Source organism: Eretmochelys imbricata, chromosome 6 (assembly GCF_965152235.1).
Source record: "Eretmochelys imbricata isolate rEreImb1 chromosome 6, rEreImb1.hap1, whole genome shotgun sequence".
Lineage (NCBI taxonomy): Eukaryota > Metazoa > Chordata > Testudines > Cheloniidae > Eretmochelys > Eretmochelys imbricata.
In genome coordinates, this window is record NC_135577.1 from 71,734,562 (window position 1) to 71,747,508 (window position 12,947).

Genomic DNA, 12,947 nt, shown 5'->3' on the forward strand with positions numbered 1-12,947 from the left:
TAAAAATCATAAAACTTTTCCAGCCACAAAGAGTTCATGATCTGCTTCTGATCATACATAACTATGTAGTTAATATGCCTACATTGAAACATAGGTGCTGAATTCCTTCAGGGCTATGGTATAATTCCTAAAATAAAATGCAGATCTAGTTCTGTATAATCTGACATCTGCGATCTTTTTTCAAAATGGCAGAAAGAACATTCAGCATTTAACTTAGTTAAATGCCAACCACAGGGACTTCTGTGAGAGCTGTAGAAACTAGGGATCATCACACAGGGGCCAGGAAGCTGTTTAGGCAGAGTTGTGTATGTGGTTTTGTTTGTTTTCTTCTGTGCCTCAGAAACCAGTATCCTTTTATGCTCAATACCAATTCTGTGCAGTTCCCATATCGGACAACAGATGGCAGTAACTAGTTACTCTGAATTGCTGTGGAGCTAACTGCTGAGCTCAGATCTCCCTACATGGGAAATGGCTCAGCAGGATCCTGAGTTCTAAAAGAATTAATAGAATTCTGAGGCTGTTGTGCTTGCTATTTTATTTCTTCCTTGAGGCAGTCCGGTAGGCATTACTTTACTTTTAGCCCATAGTAAAATATTGAGGCATAGCTTTGAAGCACAACAATAATTGTGCCAGTGAAGAGGGGAATTAAATACTAAGGGAGCCGCTGATCATTCAGGGATGTCCAAGAGTAAGTTGCTAAATTGGCTAACAGCCATGGGCAAACTTCCTTCTACAGTGAACTGAAAGAATATCAGTATTATTTTCTTGAAAGGTCTGACTGGAAAAGGCCACAGCTGCTTTGGGGCTATTAAGGGATTCTCTTTCTCCTTGAGGAACTAAGCTGCTTGAGGCTTTTGTTTGGAAGATTCTGTTCCTTCAGTATATTTAAATGCTTTCATGTTTCCTCTGGGTTAAGAAAGACCTTCTTTGGTGATTTCCCTTTGGTTGTTTTGGTGGTGGGGTGTGCCACTCTCTGAGGTTTATTTTGCTTTACTATGGAGAACATGACATTTACAGTTTTAATTCAGGTATATCAATATTTGAAAATAACTTTTGTACTTTTGACTTGTTCTAGGTGCTACCATATTGGGGAAATCCCCATGACAGAAAAGTGATCAGGAAATTCTGGAGTCAGGTAACGTCAGTGTCCCTGTCCTTTTACCCTCACTTTTGCTTTTACAGAGTAAAACAGAAACTGCTGATATGTTCTACAAAGCAAAAGAATGAGTAAACATAGAGTTCTATCTTCTTCATCCCCGTCTGCTTCACCTTTTTTTTATTTATATAAATAAAGTGAAAGGACTGCCCTGTTCTGGGTAACGATGTAGGGTGTAACAATGTAGGGCGTAACAATGTAGGGCGTACTAGAATTCAGTCAAAGCTACTGCATTCTGCAAATAAAGCAGAGGACTTCAGTGTCTGGCATTGCTGATGGTGCTTTAATAACCCAACTCATTTTTAAAAAAAAATACCAAATTAGGGAAAGGAAAGTATAATGGTGCTAGAAGATTATTGAATGGAAGTATGAGACCCCAGTACAGATGAACAGACTCTTCATTCCAATGTGTTTACATGATCCAGATATGTGTCTTTCATTTTGTGGTTATAGAAGACGTTGTACACTCAGGATGCACCTTTCCATGTGGTGATCACTAGTTATCAGCTGGTGGTCCAGGATGTGAAGTATTTCCAGCGAGTGAAGTGGCAGTATATGGTGCTGGATGAGGCACAGGCACTCAAGAGTAGCTCCAGGTAATACTTGTAGCAGAAACAAAGTCCTCTCTTGCCCAGGAATCTTTTGAGTTGGTAGAGAAGAGAGAGTTGGGAAAACACCAGGAATACATAAGTTGATGAGTTAAAATTTGAAAGAAAGGTTAAATTGCCTCAGGAACTGGCAGAAAAGTAAAGAATCCTTATGACATTGCATTCTATTACGCACATGTTTTTAAGGCACCCAGCAGGGAACCTCAGTTTCTCCCTTCCCCCTCTCAAGGTCCCATTACAACAGTCATTTTGGCTGAAGAAGGATTAACAAGTTCTAATGTCACCTAGGAGAAGAGCAAGGCTCTCTTCTTTCCCTTCCCAAAAGGAATAAAGATCAAGTTAGTGCTGAACACTACTATGTGCAAAAATTAAACAAGTAGGCTGCTACCCCAGTCGACATAACTGCATACCTTTGGGGAACTTAGTATTCACATCCTTGAACTTACTGTATGTGACGTTTTTGATGGAAGGAAGTTACCATTTATAAGTAAAAGCTACCTTTCGAAGTACCTGACTGTACTGTGCGAGGTGTTTATATGGCTCCATCTCCATGGATTTGAATGGCTTGGTATTTGGTCATATGTACCAAACATGCAAAGTGTAATTACAAAGTAACTGTAGGATAGGAGTGGGGGTGGGGAGGGGGTTGTGGCAAAAAAATGGTGTGAAATATTTGTAACAGTCCTCCACCTCAGCCCCCAGCAAAGACATTCTTAGATACTGAGTGGTCTGTGTTCATTAACAGCCATATAATGCTAACATATCCGTTAAATACAGCATTATTTATTTGTATTTAGTAGCACCTAAGGGTCCCAATCAGGAATCAGGGCCCCATAAAACCTGCAGATTGCAGTATAGCCCAGCAACCCTATCCAGGCTTCCTTATTATAAGGTTGATGCCCATGGTGGTTCCTGTCTGTTCTCAGCTCCTGTGTATTGTTTGTTTATTTAGTAAGGTGCCGTCTGTCTGTCTTTTCTTCTTTAATTGCTTTTTCCTAACTTTTTCTCCAAAAATTGCTACTCATATACATCGGTGTTTCTTTTCTAAATGTGTGACAGCCCCAGAGCCAGGCTTATGCACATTCATGAGCTAGCCTCTTCAGGAATTTCCCATTCTAAGAGGGCTATAACATACAATTCAACTCCCCTTACATAATGGCCTGTAAATTTAACTTTGTAACTGTGCAAAAAGTGTATGTCACCATTTACTTGGGGTACCTATTTGCTATCTTGAGGGGATGAATACTCTAGTGACTGGCCTTTACTGATAGCCAAACACTGAGGTGTTACAAAGTAAATAAAAATACATCTGTTGTGTGTAAGATAAACAGTGCTAATCTCTTTATGACCTCCCATAAGAACCAAATCTCCCAATGGGGCAAAGGGAGAGTATTTATACTCTTGTCAATGTTACCCAGTGGCTTCTTAAAGAAAATCATGCCAGGAATGGGTCTGAAAAATGGTTGGTCCTAAAATGTAAATTTAATTGCTCTCCTTTCTTACTGTTTTTACTGTGGTTCATTTTTTAAAACATTTTTGTTGGTCAGTGTCCGCTGGAAAATCCTACTACAATTCCAATGCCGAAATCGACTTTTGTTGACTGGGACCCCCATCCAGAACACCATGGCTGAGGTAAGCAGGAGGCCAGCAAGAGCTGATTTTTGTTCAAAAGGTTTCAGAGTAACAGCTGTGTTAGTCTGTATTCGCAAAAAGAAAAGGAGTACTTGTGGCACCTTAGAGACTAACCAATTTATTTGAGCATAAGCTTTCGTGAGCTACAGCAAAGCTTATGCTCAAATAAATTGGTTAGTCTCTAAGGTGCCACAAGTACTCTTTTCTTTTTGTTCAAAAGAGTAATTTATCCAAAGACATAAAAAATAGTGAGAGAATTGTAGTACTCCTATGTGCTTATGTGTATACTTGGGGGTTTTTCTCCATACCATGCTGTGAGCAATAACTGAGATCAGATTCAAAAGGGATAATGTGGCCATATCCTACTCATTAGGGAAGAAGTACGATTGAAGGTTGCTGATACTCAGTCATCCCTAAATCATGGGATGAGGAAAATATTACTTCTGTGCCATTTTCTTCAGCATGGTGAAGTTATTGCTCTTTACTTGGAACCATGCCCTGACATTGGTTTGAAAAGTTGCACGTATCTGGCTTCTGTCCATTGTGAAAGGAAGATGAGACCACCACTAATTTAGTCTGCTGAGCTTGGCAGAACACACTGTCATTTGGTGTGACTTGGCCCATAATGCTCTGCAATAGGTTGAGATTCATGATCATCCTGTCTAGAATGGGGATGGCTTTCACTGATTCACTGCCTCTTTGCCGCTCCTTTATAGCTGTGGGCTCTGCTGCACTTTATCATGCCAACACTGTTTGATTCCCATGAGGAGTTCAACGAATGGTTTTCTAAGGACATAGAGAGCCATGCAGAGAACAAATCTGCCATCGATGAGAGTGAGTACTAATCACAGTAGGCCTCAGTTTCCAGTTTGCCTGCTCTAGCTGCCTATGGGTTCACCTCAACTCTAACGGTTGCATATGTGGAATCTGCCGTTCCAATACAGAGAGGCGAGTGAAGTGGCTCTGATTGTCATTTGGGCTGGGAATTCTGCAGTACAGATGTTGTTGTCAGAGACAGAGACATCTTGCTTCTTATATAGAAAGAAAAGCTACTCACAGGGTGAATCAGATTTGCCTCATATTTGCTGCCTCCATTTCCTCCCCTATTCTAAATGAATGAGGAATGATATTTAAAATATTGTACACTTATACAGCTTTTATCATGAAGGACTCCTACGTGTTTTGTAGGCCGTGTATGGTACGGAGATTGTACCACTGACCACTGAATAGCAGCCACCTTTTTAGTGGAAAGACAACTATTCTATTTCAGTAACACTACACTAGAGGTTTTAGGTGAAGTGAAGCCTAAAATACCAACAACTGGGGGGAGTTTAGGTAGGCAGAATATAACTGCATGCTTTTGAATTGGGCCAGAATATCAGAGTTAAACCCTTACGTTTATGAAAAGTGCCATGTGTTCTTTAATTATCAGTGGAGGGTCTGAACTTCAGTTTTACTTCTCATCCAAAAGACTGCACATCTGCAATGGCACAGTGCCCTTTAGCACTGTGTTGGTTCAAGTCTGACTCTGGGAGAAATATGCCAACTGTTAGTGATGACTAGCTTTATATCCTAATAGTATTGAACGAGCTGCATGATCAAGTATGGTCTTTACCTTTTAATAGAAATTAGATGATAATTGTACGTCCACAGAGTTCTGCTCATCGGATTGTAATACATACTATGCTATAGAAATGCATTGCCTGAGGGAGAGATTTAGGGATTCATGGAGTTATCAGCCTGTCTCAATGTGCTTATAAAAGAACCAATTTCAGTGCAGACAGATCAATCCTGTGACATGCCTGAAGGGAACTGGGTGAGCAAGAAGGGTTTGAGAAGCAACTGGACATGATATAGTTTCTGGCCATTGGGGCAGTAATCATGTTTTCTCCCTGGCATTTCAGACCAGCTGTCCCGCTTGCACATGATCCTGAAGCCTTTCATGTTGAGAAGAATCAAGAAGGATGTGGAAAATGAGCTGTCAGACAAGGTGCGAAATAAAATAATTTGGAAAGCAAGCTCTGCATCTGGCTTACTTTCAGTGCTTCCCTTCTCAGGTTTTTAGTTCATATGTGGATCTGTTTATCTACAGCTGACTGAAAGATCAGAAAAAATCACCCATTCACATCCCTTTCACTTTTGCTAGCACATTCCTATTAGATCACACCTGTATTTAACTGGAGAACTTACAAGAGCCCATTAATGACCTCCTCATCTACAAGTAAAACCATTAATCCAAAGACTGTAAACAAACGATCCTTAAACCCGAGTAAGCTAATGGAAAAGTCAGTACATGAACTGAAGGGGACTAATACAGCATTGAAATATCTAGAAGAAACAAGAGCCCACAGAGCACTAAAGGCAAGATCCTCTCAACGATATGAGAATTAGCTAGTGTCTTTAAAAAGAATAAAATAAATACATGTTGACTATTCCTTGTTTTTAATGCTCTGTAATTTTCCTTCCTCATTGCCTGGTCTCCCCACCACCTCTTTATCTTCCTTTAAAAATGCTCCTAAGTAAAACTGCAGTGATTTGATATACCTTAGAGCAGAGGTTCTCAAAATTGTCCATAGTGTCGACCACATATACATACAGAGATTGTCTTATGGATGCCATCCCACCATTCCAAATTATATAATATCACTGTGGTAATTATAGCAATTGACTATAAAGAAAATGGGGTTCACTCACTGTTGAGGTGCCTCATTGTGGCCACGTCTGGGGATTAGCTCCATTCATATCTGATGCCCTCCTTCCAACAGTTGTTCACACCGTGTCCCCCCTCACTCTCCAGGACTTGCGGTGCTCCTCCTTTGTGGGTTGGTCCTCCAGCCAGGTCACTGTATAGCCCTCCCCTTCTGGGGTATCACAGAGTGCTGTTGGCTCAGCTGTCCGCATGCCATTCCAGACAATTTTCCGGTCCAAGGTCCCATGCCCTTTCTCCATGCCTGCTCGCTACTCCAGGTTCCAGCCCGAGCACCCTGTGTCCAGTAACTACTGTTTGCTTGCTCACAGGATCTGTTGCTATTTCCCTGGACTCCTTCCTACTTTTCTTTTCTGTCTTCTGCCATCGCAGTTTACCAGCCCAAACTGCCTCCCCCAGGGCATAACTGTAAACTACTTCCATCAATCCAAACTCTGTAGCCCCAGACAAACCTTCTTTCACCTAAGGAGTGACTGCAGACTACTTCCCCTACAGCCCCCTTCTGTTCTCCGTTTCATCCCTTTATGCAGCCTCAGCCTGCTCCTTCCCAGCAGAATGTCATCAATTAGCCTTTATCAGTCTCTTGCTTTCTTCCAGGTGCAGCCTAAATGGTTCATTGTCCTATTTTAACCTGCTCTGCCTTGTGTGGGGTGAACACCCCATCACAGGGAATTATTAGATATTGTCTCTAGTTTCTTTTAATGCAGTTTAGTATCTGAAAATAAGTCAGCGCTGTATATGAACAGCTAGTCCATTTAAAAAAACAAACCAACTGTCGATATGGTGCACTCTTAAACAGAAACTAGTGTCCACACATAGCCTTGCACCAAAATAACAAAAGGTGTTAGTTACAATTGATTTAGTTATTTTGGTGCAAGTTTGTGTATAGACCAACTTTTAGGTCTTGTCTACACCTGAAATGTTGCAGCTGCGCGGCTGTAACGTTTCAAATATAGGCAGTACTTATCCCGATTGGAGGGTTTCTCCCATTGGTGTAGGTAATCCACCTCCCTGAGAGACGATAGCTAGGTCAACAGAAGAATTCTTCCATCAACCTAGCGCTGTCTACGTTGGGTGTTAGGTAGGCTTAACTACGTTTTTTGGGAGTGTGGATTTTCACACCCATGAGCGATGTGGCTGGTTCACCCTTACATAGTGTAGGCCAAGCCTTGGTTTAGTAAGGGACTAATCCTGGTCCCAGTTCACATCCAGAGTAACTAGGCTGTGTGTTAAGGAGTTCGGCACAGAAGGGAATCATCTCCCCCATCCCATGGAGTACAGTGGAGCCACTACAGAGCTACAGTATTCTCCAGCATTCATACGCCCTCCTTTTACTAAGTAGAATTGGCAGGTGGAGCTGTGTAGGGCCTGGATCCATGGGTCCCATTCCTTCTCCTCTGTGATGTTTCTCACTTCCTCAGAATGTTCTCCATGGTCAGAGCCAGGGGAGCGACAGGGGCTTGCTGGAGACGTTGATGAAGCAGACAAGGGCTTACGGGATGATTCTTTGCTCTGACAGTGCCTTTTCCATACTGAACACCACCCCATATATGGTAATATGGGATGGCCAGGATGATCATGACGACTGGCACCTGATTTGTGACCCCTGGGTTGAGAACAGCTGCTTGGTGACATGACTTTACCATAGTACGGGTCCTGGGCCACAGTTTCAAAGGTGCCTAAAGATGCAGGTAGGCACATAGCAGGATATTCAAACGCACCTAAAATCAATGGGAGTTACGTGCCTAGGCACCATTAAAAATCCACGAGGTGCCTATTTGCATCTTTAGGTGCCTTAAATACCTTTGTGCTTTTTCTATGATATGATCCTACAAGGCCTATATATACTGAATCTTGATCTGGTATTTCTCTGTTTAGGTACAGAATAGGACTATAATCCCATTACTGTTTTGCAGATTGAGATTCTCATGTACTGCCAGCAGACCACCAGGCAGAAACTGCTGTACCAAGCTCTAAAGAACAAAATCTCTATTGATGACCTGCTGCAGTCCTCCATGGGCACTACCCAGCAAGCACAGAACACCACTAGTAGCCTCATGAATCTAGTCATGCAGTTCAGGAAGGTAAGGTCAGCAAAAAATGTATAATCATCAGCCATCTTGGAAACACCATAGCAAAAAAATACTTCCTAACCTGGGCTGGTCGATTGCATGCAGCCCTCAGTTATGCCCCGACGCAGTGTAACTTGAGACCAGCAGTTCTAATATATACAATAAAGCAGAGTCCCTGCCATACAGTGCATGTGTCTGCTAATTGGGTCCCCATTCATCACTGAGGAAATCATTCACTTGGGGAAGAAGAGGCAATAGCAATAACGTGGTCAGGAAATAAGATTATCTGGTATCTAAACTAAGATGGACGCTCTGTCAAATAGTTGTTGTTGTGTGCTCACCGGTTCCATGGTTTGAGCGAGCAATTTTTCTAAACATTGGGCTGGAAAATGCTGCATATGATTAGATTTCTATTTTTTTTTTCCCCACCCAAGTAGCTGACATCCTCCTTTTCTTACCCAGGTGTGTAATCACCCAGAGCTGTTTGAACGACAAGAAACTTGGTCTCCATTTCACATCTCCCTAAAGCCATACCAGATTTCAAAGTTCATCTACCGTCATGGACAGATCAGGGTCTTTAATCACTCGCGGGACAGGCAAGCCAATTCAACCTTCCCTTCAACTTCTTCAGCATCTTTGATTTCGTCTCTTAAAATACTGGCTCTCCCTCTTTTGTGCTGTTGTGATTCTGCAAGGGTTTTATGGGGCTTGTCAGTCAGTCTCCCAAAATTTTGATTTTAGACAAAACGGAGCTGGTAAAGCTTTTAGCCAGAGACTGAAATAGTCAGTAGCCTACACAACATTGCAATTTTACTGATAGGGCTGGATTGAGTTGTATATCGTTTTCTCTCACTCTCTTGCTGGGGGGATACATGCATGAATGGATATGTAGCATTGTTTAAGTGGGTATTTGTATTCTAAATTATGTGTTAGCATGTTCCTTTGTGTTATGGCACATCTCTGCATTTTGTGCACTGTTATTTTGAGGCTGTGTTGTAAGGTCTACCTTTGTTTTTTTCTTGTCCTCCAGTTACCTTCAAAACTCCGCTTGTTGGCCTGCCCTCCTTGCTGAGGAGGGCTAATTGCAGCTCCCTCTGGAGCCATTTAATGCCTTTAGAGAGATGTATGAGTGAGCTGTCACTAAAGACTAGTGTGAGACGGTTCTTCCCTAACATGGGTCCACAGCACTCTGTCCCTACTGGCTTGTCGCTCACCTGCTTCTTGTGGCACCTGCTACTAGATGACAAGTGAAACTGTTGAAGTACTTTACAGTGTTTTTATAATGTTATTCAGACTTAACTGTAGCTTTGTAAATGACTTGAGAGTTATGGTGGATAATCAGCCAAACATGAGCTCCCAGTGTGATGCTGTGACCAATAGGGTTGACGCAATCCGTGGATGCATAAACAAGGAAATCTCAAGTAGGAATAGAAAAGTTATATTACCCCTGCATTTGGCACTGGTGTTGCCTCTGCTGGAATAGTGTGTCCAGTTCTGGTGCCCACACATCAAGAAGAATGTTGATACATTGAAGAGAGTTCAAAGAAGAGCCATGAGAACGATCAAAGGAGTGGAAAACATACCTTATAGTGATAGTCAGTTTAACAAAGAGAAGGCTAAGGGGTGACTTAATCACAGTTCATAAGTACCTATGTGGGGAACAAATACTTGATAAAAAGCTCTTCAGTTGAACAAAGGTATAACCAGAACTGATGGCTGGAAGCTGAAGCTAGACAGATTCATAGATATAAGGTGTACGTTTTTAACAATGAAGATAATTAATCTTTGGAACAATTTAACAAGGGTTGTGGTGGATTCTCCATCACAGGCAATTTTAAAATCAAGATTGGATGTTTTTCTAAAATATGTGCTTTAGTTCAAACAGGAAATATTTCAAGGAAGTTATATGGCCTGTGTTTTACAGGATGTCAGCCTAGATGATCAGTTATCCCTTCTGGTCTTGTAATGTGTATGAATCTATAAATTCTGATTAACCCCATTCCCTGAGGTTTTTAAATAGAGCTAGCCAAGTGGTGGCTTCCCTGTTTTCTTTCATTTTATTTAGCTGTTACACATCCAATATTCAGTGTTCTCTCATAGCAGAGCCATAGTCATCAAATAATCCTTTAACTGAACAAGCAGATCAGTGCTGGTCTATACTACAAACTTATGTCTGTATAACTGCGTCACTCAGGGGTGTGGAAAATCCAAACCCCTGAGCAACGTAGTTATTTTGATCTAACCCCCAGTGTAAACAGCACTATGTCACTGGGAGAAGTTCTCCTGTCGACATAACTACAGTTTCTTGGGGAGGTGGGGTACTTACGCCAACAGGAGAGCCGTCAGCACGTAGGTAGTGTCTTCACTAAGCACTACAGCCATGGAGCTGCACCTCTGTAGTGCTGTAAGTGTAGACAAGCCCTCAGGAAAAGTAAGACAAAGCAATTTATACTCTCTCCTTTTTCTGCTGATGATGTGTAATGGAATTAAGCTTCAGTAGAATACTGGAGGAACCTGGTTTCCCTTGAATGGCTTTTCATATGTAAGGAAGCTGTCAGTGTTGATTAAGTGTAACATGATAAGTTGTGAGCATCTTCCAGTGCCTTGACAGCTAGTAATAGCTTACACCAGATGGAAGAGAGCTGTTCGAGTGTAGTCTGCTGGTTGCTCTGTTTATGGCAACGCCTGCTTAATCTTTATCTTATTCAATCATGAGAAATGCGCAGAGCAGTGTATCGCATAAACCATTATTTTATAGTAAAGAATAGGATCAGCACTCTTTCCCAATATGAAAAGCAATCCAGAAATGATGTTCTGACTCATGGTTAAATTAAGTAAAATACATTGTGGCTGCTGCTTTTCATTAATTAATTATCATGCAATACTGGAAAACCAGAGGATCAGGTTTCTTAACATGAAGAATCAAATTCTGTAAACTCCTTGACAGCAAGAGGCGAGTGAAACTGTGATACTGTAACTGAAAGTCATTCTGTAGTTTGGGGTCAGAGCTTAGTACTTCTGACTTCTTGACTGAATGTGAACTAAATTACCACTTTCTTATTTTTTATTTTGTTCTGTTCATTTTCAGGTGGTTACGGGTTTTACTTTCGCCATTCGCTCCGGACCACATCCAGCAGTCTCTTTTCCATAGGAAGGGTAGGTTTACTTCCCTGGGGAAGCAGTTAAGGTGGCTAGCACACTGCAGTATGATGATGCAAGCTGTCTTGTTTGGAGGGAGAATTGGTGTAGATTAACTTCTCCCTAGGACTATAGATTCTGTGCCTCTCTGATCACAATTCATTAGAACCTTTCAACCTTAATACTTGACATGAAGTCAACAAGCTTATTTCACAAAAAGAAAAGGAGTACTTGTGGCACCTTAGAGACTAACAAATTTATTTGAGCATAAGCTTTGATGAAGTGAGCTGTAGCTCAGAAAGCTTATGCTCAAATAAATTTGTTAGTCTCTAAGGTGCCACAAGTACTCCTTTTCTTTTTGCGGATACAGACTAACACAGCTGCTACTCTGAAGCTTATTTCAGTTGATTAATAAAAGGCAAGATAGAAGGATAATCTAAAAGAGCTCTATTTAGCGTCAACGTTCTTCTGCTCATATCTCTTGCCCTTTTAGTCCAGTTTAAAAGAATTAATACAGCTTTTGTACACTAGTTTGGGGTTTGTGAATGCTTCGTAGATTCAATCTAGTGAAACCTCAGGAGCATTTTAGTACAATTTCTATAGTACACCAAGCTACATGTTCCTCTTTCCTATGGATGAGTAGGAGAATGGACAATGTGTATGGGCAATGTGTATGGACCTGAATTAAACTGAGAGACTGCTGGATCCAAATTAGTGACCAGTTGAACAGAAAACTAAACAAGCTTTGTACATTTGATGTAGTATTCCATTTAAAATTGCTATTACTAACTGTGCTAGTAAGAGAGAACCTGGTAATTAACTTGCCGAAAGAGAGGGTAGATTTTGGAAGAGGAGCAGGAGCACACTTAAGGCTCTATTCCTGCATCAAAATCTGTTAGTGTGGACCCCTTAATCTGTGTGGCGTTCCATTGAAGTCAGAAGGACTTTGCACAGCCACAGGGATGTGGGCTTCATGGGTGATCGGGTGCTGTCTGTACAGCTCTTTTGCATATCCCGTTGGCTGCTCTGTATCTGTTAATTAGTTTTGGCTTGATAAATCTTCAGGGAGATAGATTTTTGCATTAACTGAATAGAAAAATGTAATGATGGTGGAGAGTTAAATATGGTAAGAATATGAAACTAAATGAGTGTACCCCTTCCTACATCTTTAATATTCCTCCTCTTGTCTGGCCCAGAAGCAGTGACTTAAATTCAGGGAATAGCAATCAAGGTGAAACCTTTAGCATCCTCTAAAGCAGAGGTTCTCAAACTGGGTGATGGGCCCCCCAGGGTTGGGGGTGCGGAATGTATTCTGGGGGCATGACAAGTTTTTTTTTGGGGGGGGGGGGCGAATTATTGCACACATTGTACCCATAGCAATGAATAACTAGCAAAGTTGATTCCTACAGACATATAAGGGCCTCAGATGGTGCTGTGCATTTTGACTGATTTGTTAAGCTTGCATAGCATTATACAAAGTTGTCGCCATCTGTCCATTAATCTGTTTGCTATGACAAGATGTGCAAATTTAATTGTAAGTATGGACCACAATCACAGTTTTGCTTTTGCTTTTATTACAATGGATCGTTGGCTCATTCGTGCAACAAGAAAAATAAACACTTCAAGTGAAAAAC

The 12,947-nt window shown here is 41.4% G+C and overlaps 1 protein-coding gene across 3 annotated transcripts in view; it reads left to right on the top strand.

Moving 5' to 3' along the window:
- Nucleotides 1–12,947, top strand: part of INO80 (INO80 complex ATPase subunit) — a 131,171-nt gene that overhangs the window by 54,465 nt on the left and 63,759 nt on the right. For all 3 annotated transcript variants that reach the window (XM_077818869.1, XM_077818871.1, XM_077818870.1), the window contains 8 exons: nt 1,076–1,135; nt 1,610–1,752; nt 3,312–3,396; nt 4,113–4,230; nt 5,301–5,386; nt 8,020–8,187; nt 8,638–8,771; nt 11,264–11,331. In XM_077818869.1, the coding sequence (XP_077674995.1) occupies nt 1,076–1,135; nt 1,610–1,752; nt 3,312–3,396; nt 4,113–4,230; nt 5,301–5,386; nt 8,020–8,187; nt 8,638–8,771; nt 11,264–11,331 (862 nt within the window). The remainder of the gene's footprint in view (nt 1–1,075; nt 1,136–1,609; nt 1,753–3,311; nt 3,397–4,112; nt 4,231–5,300; nt 5,387–8,019; nt 8,188–8,637; nt 8,772–11,263; nt 11,332–12,947) is intronic.